General features: G+C 34.8%; 1 protein-coding gene across 5 annotated transcripts in view; it reads left to right on the top strand.

The window, feature by feature from the left end:
* The window catches only part of PPP3CB (protein phosphatase 3 catalytic subunit beta), a 46,375-nt gene that overhangs the window by 13,286 nt on the left and 16,495 nt on the right, over positions 1-16,594 (top strand). For all 5 annotated transcript variants that reach the window (XR_010440816.1, XM_064716899.1, XM_064716898.1 and 2 more), the window contains exons 3-10: positions 7-131; positions 2,140-2,251; positions 3,127-3,272; positions 8,650-8,789; positions 8,888-8,965; positions 9,065-9,159; positions 10,652-10,777; positions 12,749-12,826. Coding sequence is in view for 4 of the 5 variants with exons in the window: in XM_064716899.1 (XP_064572969.1) it covers positions 7-131; positions 2,140-2,251; positions 3,127-3,272; positions 8,650-8,789; positions 8,888-8,965; positions 9,065-9,159; positions 10,652-10,777; positions 12,749-12,826 (900 nt within the window). In the remaining variant the exon portion in view is untranslated. The remainder of the gene's footprint in view (positions 1-6; positions 132-2,139; positions 2,252-3,126; positions 3,273-8,649; positions 8,790-8,887; positions 8,966-9,064; positions 9,160-10,651; positions 10,778-12,748; positions 12,827-16,594) is intronic.

Genomic DNA, 16,594 nt, shown 5'->3' with positions numbered 1-16,594 from the left:
TTGCAGTGTGTGGTGATATTCATGGCCAGTTCTTTGATCTAATGAAGCTGTTTGAAGTGGGAGGATCACCTGCTAACACAAGATACCTCTTCCTCGGTGACTATGTAGACAGAGGTTATTTTAGTATAGAGGTAACTGAATATATTAATCTGTTCTGTCCTGATTTTTTTATAAGCACACTTTCACATAGGTTTTCAAATGCAGTTTTAGGTCTGCTTTAACATTTGAATGCATTCTTCCTTGCTGTGCCTTCTCCTGTGCTAAAGGCCTTTGACAGGAGGATGTTGACCAGTCGTTTGGACTGTCCTGTTGAAATCGCCACTTACTCATTTTTTCTCCTCTTTCTTTAGCTGGTTTTCTAAAAGTTGAATTCTGTTACATTATTATATGTACTGCTGCTTTGTCTGGTAATATGTTTGTATGTTGTGGACAACAGGTGAGTCATGACTGCAAGGTCTTTCAATTATTTATAATATTATTATCTGTTTATTTTTATAAAAGAAACTAATTTTATTTAGACAATCAAATGGTTTTTAATAATTATTAATATTTTTTTTACAAAAATTCTTAGAGCAAATACAGATATTCCCTAAGGATGACCTGTGTTTCTGCCATTAATTTTTCAGTTACCTTGAATTCAAATAATTTTTTTTATTTTCAGCATGTTTCTTAATTGTGCTGCATTTTAAAGATTCACATATTCACATTGATTAGTTTCAGAGCATGGTTTTTAAATTAAGTGTTCTTCTGTAACCAGCCTGGGAAGTGCCTCAGCTTGGGATCTTTTCCTAGATACTGAATCTAATGGAATAGCTAGCCCTTTGAAACAGTGTCTTGCAAGTCCCAGTGTAGTCCTTTTGTTTCTGTATTAAAATGTTGCTGTTCTGATAATGTGTGGGGCTGTGCTGTGAAAGGCAGGCACGGTGCGTTTTGGGGCTGTTGGAGATGGCAGACCAGCAGGAGATGCAGCAAGAGCAATTGCCTCAAAGTCATCTTTAAGGAAAAATTTCAGTTGATATTCCCTATTTATTAATTTGATCTTTGCTTGTTTTTGATAATTACAAATAATGTAATTGTCCTTGAAAAAGGCATTTACATATCAACTCTATATGTTAATATATGAAAGTTTGGTATGAAAGCTTTTCAACCACTACCCTTAAAAAAATTTCTGAACAAAGATTAGTTTTACATTTTTTACTAAGAAGATAAAAATTCAGTTATTAGTTTAACTAAACTTCACAATAAAAGTCTTTGATGTGTTTCTCAATGTTTGCTGTGTTTTTTTAAAGTGTCCATTTGTTTTCTTTCTTCCCTTTTCATGTATTCTGCTATTCTGTGCAAAATAACTTTGAGTAATAGTAGCTTCAGGGGACTGGAATTTGTTAAGAGCAATGATAATAAGAGTTTGTAGGTGACTTCAGTGAAGTCCAAAACTTGTGGGGTTTTGAGATTTCTGTGCTCAGTCAAAAATAAAAGAATTAGATCTGAAATTTGTGAAATACGTTTTGGGCATTCAGTATTGCTGGGTGGTAACAGACTCTTTTTGAGGCTTTGCTGCTCTTGTTGCAGTAATAATGACAGATAGAAAATTACTATAGTTCTTTGACTTTGCTGCTTGTACACTGAGAAAGCAGCTTCCCCAGTGTTTGGGGAGAGAATGATTTTCTCTGTCCATTTGTAGTTTAAAAATGATGTCCAAATGAGGTATCTAACCTTAAGGGAAATTATTTTGTCAGGGGTTTTTTCCCCAGTCTCTGTTAATAAATGTCTGCTTTTCTTCTTATGCCAGTGTTTAGAATCATATATTATACCAGATTTTAGGCAGAAACACATACAGTATTTGTCTAGATGAAAATATTCTACAGTTTAATTCTGCTGAGTTTATTTTAGTATTGAATATCCAGCAAATATAATTTTTTTTCCAGTATTCTGTGTGACTGTTATTAGGAAAAGTAATAAGCAATTTGCATAACTCATGTCCAGAACTGGATTCAGGGAAGTAGTGCTATTTTAAAATGGCACATTAAGCAGTACCTGCTTTTTGAAAGTGTTAACACCCTTATTCAGTATTTCTCAGTAATAATTTTTAAAGTTCATATAAACTAGTGTATTTTACTGGTTATCCTGTTTTCTCAACAGTGCGTGCTGTACTTATGGGTCCTGAAAATTCTTTACCCAAGCACATTGTTTCTTTTGAGAGGCAACCATGAATGCAGACACCTAACAGAGTATTTTACCTTTAAGCAAGAATGTAAGTACTGCCTAAGAATGTAAAATTAGCTACTTGCAACCTGCTGATCTATAGTCTGTCATTGTGCTTGAAAGATTGGTTTAATTAAAGCCTTGCAAACATCAGGAGGCACCACTGACTTCTGTAGAATTGCTTGCAGTTCAGTGTGGCCTTGGAGTGCAAGAAGAGAGCTAGCTGTAAATATACATTATGGAATAAAGTTTGATGTAACAATTCTGATTTTCAAGTCCTTGAGAGGAAGATAATTTTGCTGTAGTCAGGAGTGCAGAGTAACTTGCTGAGAAGTGATGTGAAGTTAACAAAAAGTCCCCACTGTGGGATAATTTTTCCATTTGGAGGATGGATTTCAGCTATACTAGTAAGATAACTCTTTGGTGGTACAAGCTGCCTCTCCATTTGAAGGCTTGTATAAGTATTGATCCTGTCATAAATGGATCATTTGGACTGGTGAAACCCTCTTTGATGTAGGTAAAAATTATATAATCTATAATCAGTTCTTAGCTTTTCACTGTGAATGAGAATTCACAAATTTCTTAGTAGCATTTTATACTGAAGTATGCTAATTGTATAAAAATATTAGAAAATTCAGTGATTTTTTTAAAAAAAAATTTAAATTGATTTTAAAAACAACAATAGTTTCTTCACACTTGAGATAACAGAAGAAGTGAAAACAGTTTATAATTCTGGAAGAAAATATGTCTTAGAAACATGCTTGCTGTTTAGGTGTTTGGAAATGCTCATTTAAACCCCAAAATATTCATTGTTTCGCCTTTTTTAAGGATTCACTTTGATATATATTCTTATAACCATGATCCACTAGAGTACTTCATCCATATACTATGGATTTTTAATGATTTCTATTTTCTTTCCTGCAGGTAAAATAAAGTACTCTGAAAGAGTCTATGATGCTTGTATGGAAGCTTTTGATTGTCTCCCTCTTGCTGCTCTCTTAAATCAACAGTTTCTTTGTGTTCATGGTGGACTTTCACCAGAAATTAATACACTAGATGACATTAGGAGAGTGAGTATTTTGTGTATTTGAAAATAAGTGAAAATAGAGATATTTATATGATGCTATACAAAGTCATCTTTATGAAGTTGTCAGTATATTTTCTGTTCTTGTCTCTTGTTGAAGTGTAAATCAGGGCTGAAATGTAGGCTAAGCAGTATCATAATTAAAATCTCATGGATTATCTAGTGCATTTTCCATTAGTAGACTTCATTGGGACAGCTGGGACTGTTACAAAACACACACAAAGAAGAAACCTCAAAATCCTCACATAGTTTTTTGAGACAGGTAGTACATGTGAAGTTTCATATCCATTCCAAACAATACATTGTATTTCTTTCTAGATAAGAGCTGGTGTTCTCATGGCTTCCAGGAGAAAACTTGTTGAAATTAATTGTAGTCTTAAAATTGTTTCCTATGTCTACCATCATGTTTCAGTTATTCTGATATTTCTTTGAAAATTTTTTTACTGTCTCCAATATGTGGATTTTAGTTTTGACAAAGTGAGATATTGCAGTATTTAATAGAAATTCAGATTGCTATTTAAAATGGCAAATTTGGTAGGCATTTGAGTAACAGTTGAGGAGTACTTCTCACTGTGGTGAATGTGCTGAGTATATTAATAAGAAGAATTTAAAAGATTTTTTAAATGTTACACAATGGAAGCACTGAATCGTGGTGTGCAATTTAAAGGGCAGAAGATTGTGATAACATGAGGTATCTGTTTCTAATAATGTGGTTTCTACTTGCATGGATAGCTTGTCAGGTGGAGATTGTATCAGATGGGAATTTTCAATCAAAATGAATTTTTCCATTGCCTTCATTTTTGCATACTCATTTTAAGCTTCTTTAAGTTAACTTAGCTGACATCTTGACTGCTGCACTTGGAACTCACAACCATTCCTGTTATGATTAGGAACAGCTAACATGCAGATGATTTCAGCTTAAAATATGTGTAGGTGGTTCTAAGAAAGCCTTGGGATTATAGGTAAGGATGGAAGAAAAAACGTGGTTTATCCACATATGGAAGAAGGTACATGGGAACCTGTTTGTAAAAAGATCTAAATGTCAGAGAGAAAGTAAAAGCATGCTCCTAAATTGCTTTTATAGTATATAAAAGTATATATTGCAGCCTATTTTGTCTTTTTATCTTCAATTATTACATTTCTCATTTTCTTAGCATTTTCTCCTTTATTTGTGCTTTGTTTTTCTTTTTTACCTCTCCCTTTTCTCAAATTTATAGGCCATCGAGTTGAATCTCATTTTTGAATTCACTGTATTTATTCATTAGGGATTTTTTGTAATCATTGGACCATTTCAGAGCCTCAAATGTCAGTTTATTTCGCTTACAGATGTTACACTACCAAGCAGAGTGATGTGAGAGGAGAAGAAAATGGCAGAAACAGAGAGGAAGTGTATTTACTCAATCAGTGGTGTAAGTGGGAAAATGTACTAAGGCACATTGCATTGTCAGAGCAAATACTGACGTGTACAGAAATCCAAATGCATTGTGCAGAGAAAGGGAAGTAAGAAAGCAAAGAGACTAAACAGTGCCATTCTCACAAAGCCTTAGCACTTCTCTCTGTACAGATGGAAAGAAGCATGGTCAAGGCTTTCTGGAAAGTAATATAGAAAACATATTCTGGAAAAACATTTTGGAAAGCCACTGTCATAACAGGATTGTGATTCATTTTTCTGCTGGTCTGAGTCTTGTAGCTGATCAGGTTTCACAGTATCAAGTAAATTTAGCTAAAAGGTAGTTCTCTTGTCTTGGCCTGTACTTTCAGATGTGCTTCTGTAATGTTCTAGGCTAAATTAGGCTGAAATGTTTATATGCCTATATGAAAATCTGCATTGTATTTTGTTCTGGTGAAAAACACATTTATAAATGTAAGGCAGTGTTAGAACTGTTCCTTGGGCCTTCTTGGTTTTTAAAGAATCATCTGGTAACCTAAAAAAGGTGCTAGTCATGGATTGGCAGTGGCTTCAGTAGCTGCATTAGAGCTTGGCATGCACTGATATTTTAAATGTATTTAAATTAAATGGGTGATGTGAAATGCTCACTATATCTAGGAAAAAATCCTATACTTGGGGGTACAAGTGTGGTGTGTGAAGTTACTTCTGTAAGCAATCAAGACAATTGTATAATATTTCAGGCCTTCGGGTTTATTAGCAGAAGTTCTTACTAAGGAGAGGTCTTAGCTGCAAGGACATAATTATCTGGCATAAAAGGGAAATCACAGCTCTATAAATAGTGCAGGAATCACCTAAGAACTAAAAAATTCTATGCCAGGTGCAGTTTCTTCTGGATGAAGTCTTTAATCAGTATTGATATGTAGGAAGGTGAATAAACTACACAATTTAAACTATTATTTTTGCTGTCATAAACTTACTTCCAGAAGAGGACTGCTTTCATACTAGGCATGACAATGAATCCTAACCAGAAAGGGTTATGCTAGGTGCTTCGTGTTTCTGCCAAAATGGAAGTTTGTCAGACTTGTGGTAATCTGATTTTTATTTTCTGAATATCAATTCCGTGAATGTTCTGGTTGTCTTGGTAAAGAGTGTCTCTTTCAGACACATGTCCATCAACTTAGAGATGATGTTTAGTTGATTTCATTTACACTGCCAAGACTTCTACTGAACCAAAATGCCAGGAATTGTCATTTTCAAACCTAGCATTTTAGAAAGAAGGAAGTATCCAGGTAAGATTATGGGGAGTCTAAAAAAGAGAGACAAATTTTTTTTCCCTCATTTACAGCAGATGCTCACTCTTTTGTTTAGCTTTTGGTGACACTAAGATTTGATCAAATTGCCTGGAAATATATGGCAGCACAAATGGGAATCTGTCTGTAATACCTTGCTTCTTTTCTGTGCCCTGCTGAAATTTCCTTTGGTTCAGTAATATGTAAGATGGCTTCCACTTTTCACTGGCCTTCACATTGTTCTGTAGGCTTTATTAGGTGATAGTTCTCAAGAAAATTAGGACAGATTAATTAAAACTGGTGTCTGTGTGTGAAACTTCTGTGAAGGTCTTTTGCCTCAAAAGCCAAGTTGTTTTAATTTGCTGTGCCTTAATCTGCCTCTCAGGTTTTGGTGCTTCTGAATTGAAACATCCATGTGGAGGTATAATGTGTGTCACGTTAGTTGTCCTGACTGCATAGTACCTTGAAAATAATACAGATTTAAATCTTTCACTAAATATATAGAAAATTATTTTTCTATATAAAATTAAATATATTTTACTAAATATATAGAAAATTTAAATCTTTTTCTAAATATATAGAAAATACACTACCTAGTTCAGTTTCAACACCAGGTGTATTGATTCTTATTCTGGAAAATTGTCTTTCTCATTTACCTTAATCATATTTAGAAAAATGTTATGCCAGTTTGTACTGAGATTCTGTTTTGCTATAGCCAAAGCACATTCAGAAATAGTGAAATCAGTAACAGGTGTTTTGAATTTACTCGTGTCCGTTAACTTACTTGCTGTGCCAATAGTAGAGAAGCCCTTAAATTGATTATTCTGATTTGATACATGTAGTCTGGGTTGAGTAGCTTGAAGTGACATTTCCTTAAATTTTGAGCTATCCTGAGAACTGTGCCAGTTAGTAGATTTTCTAGTGAAGAAGAAAGTGATTTGGTGTCTATGTAAGTAAGTATATGTACTATATGCATAAGTGTGTGTAAGTATATTTATTTTTTACAAACTCACCTTACTTCAGGAAATAGCTGCATTATTGTTTCAATGCTATGAGAAATTGTTTTGGGAAAGAGGTGTGTTAATTGCAGGCAGCCAGAACTTTTTATTTATAATATGCCCATTGATTTGGCCAAAGTCGTAAGGAAAATCCCTGAAGACTAAAGAAAAATTCTTAGAAGTATTTTCTAGACTTTCAGCCTTCTGTATTGCAGGAAACATCAATCAGCAAACAGTTGAAACTTCCTTGTGTGAATGCCTCTGTTAGCTTCTGGACCCATATTTATTGCTGGAGGTTTAGAAACTTGATGGTTTAATCTACAGAAATTCAGGTACTTGCAGAAGTTGATGGACTGACTTCTTCAATCTGGAAGAAATACTCCATACCAGGTTTATCATCCAGTGTGGGAAATGTTAAACCACAGGATTTTAATATTGAATAAATTCCAACAACAACTTCAGTTAATACCTGCCTTACCATTATCTGGCAGGAATTTGTAAAGATCTGGACCTCTCCACTTATGTTACAGGTGGCAGCCTCGGGAGCTCTGATTTTCCAGGGCATGAGAGAGCTTGGCACTACTGCTGGTTCCATATTTGAATGGATTCCTATGGACCGTTAGAATCAAATTCACCAGGTGCTCAGCAAACCTCCCTTCGAGCCTGTGCTGAAGAGTTAAGTGTTCTCTAGTACCATCAAAGTCATCTTCTTTGGTATGGGAAGTGGAGTGAGATAAATGCACTGTCCATCAAAGAACCGTTCCTACATTTCTTGGATAAAATCATCTTGTGAACAAACTCCAGCTACATAAAGACCAAATAAACTTTACATTGAACCTGGGATACCAACTTTCATTTCTGGGACATCAGAGATTGATTGCCTATCACTTAATTAAGCAGGGCATTTTCCTTTTACGTTAACAAATTTGCACTTTGCTCCTTAACTTCTGCCCCTTTTCACCGTGGTTACTAGGAAATTTGCAGGCTGCTAAAATAGGTGTTTCAAGTGAAAATCAATAAGGAAGCAGCAAGAGAGAAACCAAGAGAAAATCTGCCAAAATTCTATGGCCCATTACATCAGGGATAGAGCTGAAAAATAAAGCTTGTATGAAAAAGCCTTAGCCAGCTGGGCCAGTTGCATCTTCATTACATTGTTAAATGATCCATTATGGAGATGGGTGTTTCAGGGTGGTTTATATTTTCCTTTTGTTGGTTTGGATTTTTAGGGTCTTTTCGTAATACATATTTAGTCTCTTCTAGTTGGTGCTAATTATTCATGCTTTTCTTTTATAATTCCTGTTTTCTGTACTGTTTCTCTTTTCTAATTCCTGGTAGTATCTCCAGATTGGTAGATGTGGCATGTGCATGAAAAAGGACCATTTTGTTCCTTGTCTGTATCTTGACCTCGTATTACACATATCCATCAGTCTGGAAGTTATCTCCCTTCTTTTTACAACTAATAAATCTTATTGCTCTTAACAGGTTTGGTTCTTTTGGCATGCCTGTGCCTTATTTCATGAGGAGGAGAGGAAAAACTATACAGAAACTACTTCTCTTTGATATGGTTGGGATTTATTCTAAAAATGTTTGGTATTGATGGATATGTAGGTTAACAAATGTGTGTGTAAAACTTAATAATTTAATATTTAAAGAGTATTTGTGCTTCTGCCTTTTTTTTCTAAACAGTTAGATAGATTCAAAGAGCCTCCAGCTTTTGGACCAATGTGTGACTTGTTGTGGTCAGATCCTTCAGAAGATTTTGGAAATGAAAATTCACCAGAGCATTTCAGTCATAACACAGTCAGAGGATGCTCCTACTTTTATAGGTGAGAGTATGCTGTGATCTAGTTGGGTGTTTTAGTACTGACTCTTCCTGAATGTTTTACGAGGATATCTTTTACTCATAATTGTTTTCATTTCACAGCTATCCAGCAGTTTGTGAATTTTTGCAAAATAATAATTTGTTGTCAATCATTAGAGCACATGAAGCACAAGATGCAGGGTGAGTACTTGGTATCTTTCAAGGAAATGGTTGCAATGTAAAATAAAAATTAATTGCTTATTTGCTGTAAGATGTAATATAATTTGTTTGGTTTTACAGTTATAGAATGTACAGGAAAAGTCAAACTACAGGGTTCCCATCTTTAATAACAATTTTTTCAGCACCTAATTACCTGGATGTCTACAATAATAAAGGTAAGATCTTGTTATTAGTAATTGTATGTTATAATAAAATAAAATTGTCTAAGTAGATAATCTAATATCAACTGCTTTTTGCCAATTAAGAAACTAAAGGACAAAAAAAAAATCTATTAATGAAAGTTATAAAGAAGAGCCAAAAATGGCAACCTCCTGTAAGAGGAGTACCTTGAAGCATAAGTGTGGTCAGAGGTTTCCTTTGTGAAAGTTGTTGCTGTTTAGTACTTGTGATTAAATCTGCTGGTGTTATCCAGTCAGGCAAGGTTTCCCTGTGCTATGAGTATTCACTCCCCTCATTGTCTTTAGTGGGCAAGGAAGGTGGTTTGCATTGTGGGTTGTGGCATCTGAGCATCTTAATTGTGATTGTAATTCCCATAATGGCCATATATGGGAAATAAAAGAAGAGCGAGTAGTGATCAAAATTCTGATCACCATTGGAAATATTAAGATGGAAGTATAGAACAAGAAATCCATTTTTGTCCATCCTCTGCTAAGATGGAGTTGAACAGGAGAAGCGTGTTTAATAGCGTGGAGAAAGATTCGCAGGTCAGAATTACAGAGAAGAGCTTAGCTGTGAATTAATATTATTCATTGATGAGAATAAAGTTCAACAATGGAATTTAAAAATAAAGCCTGCTGAAATTCAAGTGTGATATTAAAGTAAGGCATTTCAAGTATGTGATGAATGAATGATCTCCAAATGTTCCAATAGTGTTCCTTTGAAACCAACACCTTTTTTCTATTAAATACATTGCATTTTCTTCCACCCACCTATAAAGAACCACCCCCAGCCCATACCACTTCTGTAGAGTGCATAACTGTACACAGGAAAAGATGAGCTGTTGTTACTTTCACTGATTGCAAAGTAAAGGGGAAGTAAAAATATCTTCAACTGGCTTTTTAAGTTTTTTCACTATCTCTATGGATACTGTATTCATAGAACCCTTTTTCACTTGAGCTATTCCCAGTCTGATGCAAGTGTAAGTATAGAAAAATGTGGTCAACTGCTTGCTTAGCTTTAGAATGCTTCTGGTTTTCTGTCTTTTTTCTTTATGCTTTCTCTTTTCCCTCATCTTCAAGATGTCTTTGGTTTTACTCCAGTCTTATAGCATGGGAAGACACATATGAAGAATAAAACCTGAATTTGCATATACTGAATGTACTGCTGTTCTGAATTAGTTTTATTAAAGTAACTGAAATGATACCTTTTCAAGACTTTTAAAAATCTTTGTTGATTGTAGACCTAAAATAGGACAGTACAGACCTGTATTGACATGTAACAGTACCTTAGAGTGAAACATACACAGTAAAAATCCAAAGTGCTCCATTGGTTTACCTGTCTGTAAATATTGTGAAAGAACGAGAATGGAATGCCTTTGGGATTATTTAGTCTAAAGCATAAATAGAGCTAAGCCAAGCCTGTGACTTTACATTTGTGGTACTCAAAAGTTTTAATCATTCTTTTCAAAATATTTGAATTTCATTTTAGCTGCTGTATTAAAATATGAAAACAATGTCATGAATATTCGTCAGTTCAATTGTTCTCCTCATCCTTACTGGCTACCAAATTTTATGGATGTTTTCACATGGTCTTTGCCATTTGTTGGAGAGAAAGGTTAGTAGATGTTATGCATCAACTAATATCTCTTATTTCTGCCAGATTAATGTTGGGAGAATTTTTGTTTTTTAAAATATATTTACCAATGAAAGATGAATTGCATTATTTTTGTGTTGTTTTCTTTACTTGTTTAAGTCAAGGTAGTTATAACTGCATCTAATATAGCTAAGATGTTAACATAAATTATAATTTCCACTGGGGGTGTACATCTTCATTGTTAAGCAGCACCTTTGAACTGCATTGAAGTTAATATTTAAATTGTTCATATTCTACAGAATGCTAAGTTATATGCATTGTTAATCCTGTGTTGTTATAGGTATAAATTTCTATTGAGATGTTTGTGTAAAATGTTAACTTTCCTATATGGATATAACAGATTGACCTTCACTGAAGATAAGTTTTTCAGTTATAATTTTTTCTTGTAAAAAAGATAATTTAGCACAGATCCTCCTTTTTTTTTTTTTCTTTTCCCTCTAGAGATGATAACTCTGAATCTAGGACACTGGGGCCCCAAGTAGTCCTCAGTTGGCAAGCAATGAGGTTAGAGGCTATTTGGGTCTGTTTAAAATCCTTCTATGACAGAAACTGCTCTTTTCATAAAGAGATCTGGAGAGCTCTTTAGATTTCTTTGAAAGTTTCTTTTTAATTTAGTTTAAATTTAATTTAAATAAAATAAATCTAACTAAATTTTAGTTTTCCTGCAGTTATGTATTTAAGGACATAAAAACCTAAGATTCTAGATTTGCTTATGTTGTCTTTAGTGAGCAGTTACATACAAATACTTTGGACACTTCTTACTGTGGTTAACAAACGCGACAATTTTTTTTAAATGTTTAAATGAAGGGACCTGACATTTGAAAGAAGATTTGGTTTGTATCTCTCTTGCCTGATTATGCAGTAGATAATGTTTTCAACAGCAAAGGGTTGCTGCTATGTATTTTGCTTTTGTTGCATTGCTGGTAATGACATGCAGCAGCTTATTTAACAGTGAGCGTTTCATTGCCCTGCTCAGTGCTTCAGACTGCTGGAGTCATGGCCCTTAGGCAGCCTTGCCTTTGGACAAGTGCATGTTTCCACTTTGGTGAAGGATATAATGTCAATATTGTCTGGTCTGCATTGATCAGATCAAAATCATAATAATTTGGGGTTTTTTTGCAGTGGCAAGTAACTCTTTCCCAAGAATGAAGAATACAACCATAGCAGATAACACTGGGGTTGTGTGAATTAGTCATGGAGAAATGTAGGCAGCAATTTACAGCGTTTTTAACCTACTGCCTTTGGGATAGGTTTCTGAATACTCCATGTAGAGGAAGGCTTCAATATTTTAAGGAAGAGTCTGATATAAATCAGAAAGATTAAATGGCAGAATAAGAATGTTCATGGAGGGAAAAAAATACACAAACTCATCTCAAAAAACTTGTGTCCACTATGTTAATATATTTAAGGGGAGTTTGAAAATACAAATAGATATTTATATAAATATGTTTTATATATTTATATTTACCATATTTATATTCTAATATTTTTCTGCTTGAGTATTTCTGCTACATGCCTGATGTTGTCAGGAATAGAATAGCTTTTTCAATTCAAGCCTGAATTTGAGCAGTCAAAATTTTCATATTTAGGTAAAGTTTGCATAAAAACTAGTTCAAGTACTTGACTTTTAACATAAAGCTACTAATTTACAAGAAAAGTCTTATCTAAAAGAACTCCTTGTAAGAGAGGAATGTTCATGCTGTTTGATTGTTTAATGTTTAGTTGTATAATTTATAGCTTCTTATTTTTCTGAGCTTTTTAAATTCTGTGGCAGCTCACATCAAAAATTATTTTGAAATGAGGTTACTGAGCGATGGCTGTGGTGTGAGAAGTTCATTCACTAGAGTTGCTGGTGACTGGCAGTATCTTGTGTACATGGAAATATTTTAAATTCTACACAGAATGAATTAACATTTATTTTTTCCTATACAGTTACAGAAATGTTGGTGAATGTTTTGAGCATTTGCTCTGATGATGAGCTGATGACAGAGGGAGAAGATCAATTTGACGGTAGGGTTTACTTTAAGATATGTAAATCTTCCTAATTGTAATAACTTATAAACAATAGTTACCTCAGACTGGTGTAATATTGCCTGGCATTTGAAAAAAATTGCTTTCAAATTTTTCTGTGGAAAACAATGCTTTTGGTGGGGCAGAGAAGGGAATTGTGTTTGTGATCGAGAAGCAGTAACAGCAACCTTTGCAAATCCTCATATGTGATTACAATATAAAATAAACTTTTACTGGGAAATTCACCAAATGTCTTGGCACTTGAAATTTGAAACATACTAACTTACTTTGCTACTATTTAGACTAAATGTATTATAATACACTGAATTTCTTAATTATTGCCCTTTAATTACAGTTGATGTTGGAGAACATCAGACACTATTTTTATGGCAAAGTACTATAAATAAAGTCTGAAATGCAAGGTTAAATCTGCATTTGAGTTCAAAGGACAACTTGTTTATGTACATTTTATTATGTGTATTCGTGTAATGAATTACAACATCTTTTTGTCTCTTAAACTGTGATACAGTAGGTTGTTAAGAGAGGTTTGTAGCATGATGATTAGGAAGCAGCATTGACATGAAGACCTAGACTTAGTTTTGTTGAGCTCTTTACAGAAGTACTTAATGTCACACCTAAACATTTTTCAGACTTGCTTCCTTTCATCCAATAACAGAACTGATCTGGTGAATTGTTGTTGATGGGGGAGGAGGAAGCAAACTTTCAGCAGCCTTTGAGGAACGTGAAAGGATCATTTGTAAAGACATTAGAGACACAACCCCCTTCTCAGCATTACTGTGTTCAAATTCAATAGCAGAGTAGTGTTGTGCTAAGCAGTGTGTGTTTCCCATTGGAGTGCATTGGTTCTGAGCCACTTCAACTTTGCTGCTATTTAGATGATTGTCAAAAACGTGAAAACGTGGCAGAAGTGTCAAAAGTGATCCTACCAACAGTCAATTCCTGGTTTTTATGCAAGTGAATCTCCTAAACTGAGCATAAAGCAGTTGCACCAAGCAGGGTGTGGTGGTATTCTGAGGCATTAGGATTTATGTTTGCCAGAGGAGCTGCAGTTGTCAGTTGATTGCATATGCCCTGTCTGTAGTTTCTTAATTTGAATTATTTTTTATTCTGTCTCCTTTAACAATTTCTTTGCTTGATACATCTCTTATGCCACCTAGGTACTGTCTATGCTTTATCTTTCTATGTGGTTGGATTTTTTTTTAACTGTTGACTTTCAAGCATTCACTTGTTATTCGTCAAATTTTAAATATTCTCAACGATTGCACTTCTTGTTTGATGAATGCATTTTCAAGTGTTGCAATTTTCCATTTTTTTTCATATTTCTTCTCCATTCCTTCTTTATTACCACTGCCAAGTTAAATATATATTTTTTTTTGTCTCACTCACCTTTTTCTCCATCGTTCACTTCCTTTTTTTCTGGACTCTCCATCTGAAGAGCGACTCATATATGGCAATAAAAAAGGTACAGACCAGACAGAGTAGGAATGTTTTGAAATATGACTCCACAGAACCTGACAGTCTGAAGTATTAATGAGAAAATAACCTTTCTATTGAGAGCTATTTTGTAATATTTTACAATTATTAACCATTTTAATGGGAATTTTATAAAAACTTGTGTATTTTGTGATGAGAAGTCATACTTCAAGACATCTGTCTTTCTGTGCATGAATTTTTTTTCCTTCTTTTTTCATTCCTTTTTTTTTTTTTTTTTGTAGAATTTCATTCTTTTATCTACTTCTAAAATTTTATCTTTGGTCCTGCATGTGTAGGGAGCTTTCAGTTGTCTGTCTTGCTCTTTAATACTTTCCTCATGAGCTGTTTTTTAAGGTTGTGCATGGAATGTGTTTATAAAATGTTCCAAAATCTGGTTTGTGTGGTACATTTTTGTCTTCTTAACTGAGATGTCAAAAAAAGTACTTTTTAATTGTCTGTGAATTTTGAAGCTGGCCAGATGCAAATTGTAAAAAGAAGCCTAGTTACCAACTTAAATTCATGGTCTGTCAATTGTTTTTCAGAAATCACAGGACAGATAGTTTTGTGCAGAGATACTCTTCTGGCTACTACTTGCCTAATAATGTTTTTTCTCTCTGTGTGAAATTTTTGGTTCCAGAGAATATTTCTAATACTTTGGAATGCATTAGATTATAGACATGTTTCCAGAAGTTATGTCTAGGGCATAACATGTCAGCATTTCAGAATTTGTTTCTTATGCAGGCCTTGGGAATGGGAAATGGGGAAGTTCTTTGTCATATCTCCTATAATTTAGGGTGTAATCAAGACATTCTTCTGCAAGCAGATGCCATTCTCTAAGTAACCAGGATTAAGTGGCCACATCAGTGCAGTGCTGCAGCCTGGAGTGATGCCTTTGGCTTTTTGCCTTGGCTGTGTTGCTTCTGGAGGGCCAGGGCAATGAGAAATCATCTTAAAAAAAACCAAAAAATGAAAAATTGCAACAAACAAACCAAACACTCCAAAGCAACCTTTCTCATTTTAGAGCACAGAGACTAGCACTGCCTGAAGTCTTTCCATTTGGCACATTACAGCTTGGCAGCAGTGACGCCTGCAAATTGGTGTAGGTAGAAGGAAAATTGAGGAACTTAAAGAGAAATATTTGATGTCCCCCTTAGCCCTGAGCTTCTCAAACTCTAAAAGAGTCTCCTCATTCTGCATTCTCAAGTAGCTATTCAGTAGTGTTCAGTGAGAGAAAGCAAAAATTTCTACAACTTTAAAAATTAAAAGTTAAGATTTCAAGGAATTTTTTTTCAGTAAAAATTGAATGTTTCATACTATCCTATTGCAAGTTTTTCCTGAGCCACCTGTTTTGCCAGTTTTTTAGTTTTATGTCTGTTAAAATTGTAACTTTGTCTAAAAAAAAATTACTCAGCAGTTCCTGGCTTTTTTGCTTTGTTTATATGGACTGGCAGGTATTTGTCATACCCCAAGATTCTGTCATTGTGTTCTTACAAAGGCTGTCTCTTGGCCCCATTTTTTTTTGTCATTACACCTTTTCTGTCTTGTGTGGTTTTGTTGTTGTTCTTTGCCCTTACATGCTTTATCTTTTGTCTTTTATTTGGTTTGGTGTTGAGGGTGGAAAGTCTGCCCTTCTTGTGCCACAGAAGGCTTTGTGTCCTTGAGCTGTGCTCTGAGGAGCGGGGCTGTTGTGCCCTCATGGCTGTGCCCTCATGGGGAAGCCCCGTGCTAGTGGGCAGGGATGGAAAACAGCTTCTCCCACAGCTCAGCTCCCTTTCTGAGTGCAAGTAAGACAATTTTGGACGTGTAGCTCTTCCTCTGCCCGCTTCTTTGGTCCTTTCTTCTACATTCTTACAATTTAGTTGGCAACTTCTTACTGTGTGCCTTTCTCTGAAGCCTGAACAACATTGTACATGGAGTTCAGGAATACCTGACAGACCTTTCTGCGCTTGTTCACTCTTGGTCCCCTGTGGTTCAATTCACAGTATGACTGAGTTACTGTTACCTTGATGTGATTAATGCTCTCCTTCTCTAGTGGCTGAAGAGAAGTAAGGATTTTGGTTTTGATATCTCCTCATCTGCCTCTACTGTTTTAATAAAATTGAGGAGTTGGCGAAGGGATAGTAAGATGAGGGAAAGGATGACTTTAATACCTTGAAACAAACCTGAGAAAGGAGAAGGGTGTTGGAGAAAGGTGTTTCTGTTTTCATGTCAAGGCAGGCAAAGGTGGCTCTCCTTCCTAATCACAAGCCTCCTTTAAGAGTTTTGTCTTCACTT

This window comes from Zonotrichia leucophrys, chromosome 6 (genome assembly GCF_028769735.1).
Source record: "Zonotrichia leucophrys gambelii isolate GWCS_2022_RI chromosome 6, RI_Zleu_2.0, whole genome shotgun sequence".
In the NCBI taxonomy this organism is placed as follows: domain Eukaryota; kingdom Metazoa; phylum Chordata; class Aves; order Passeriformes; family Passerellidae; genus Zonotrichia; species Zonotrichia leucophrys.
The sequence above is the reverse complement of the archived record's forward strand: the minus strand, read 5'-3'. Positions and strand labels throughout refer to the sequence as shown.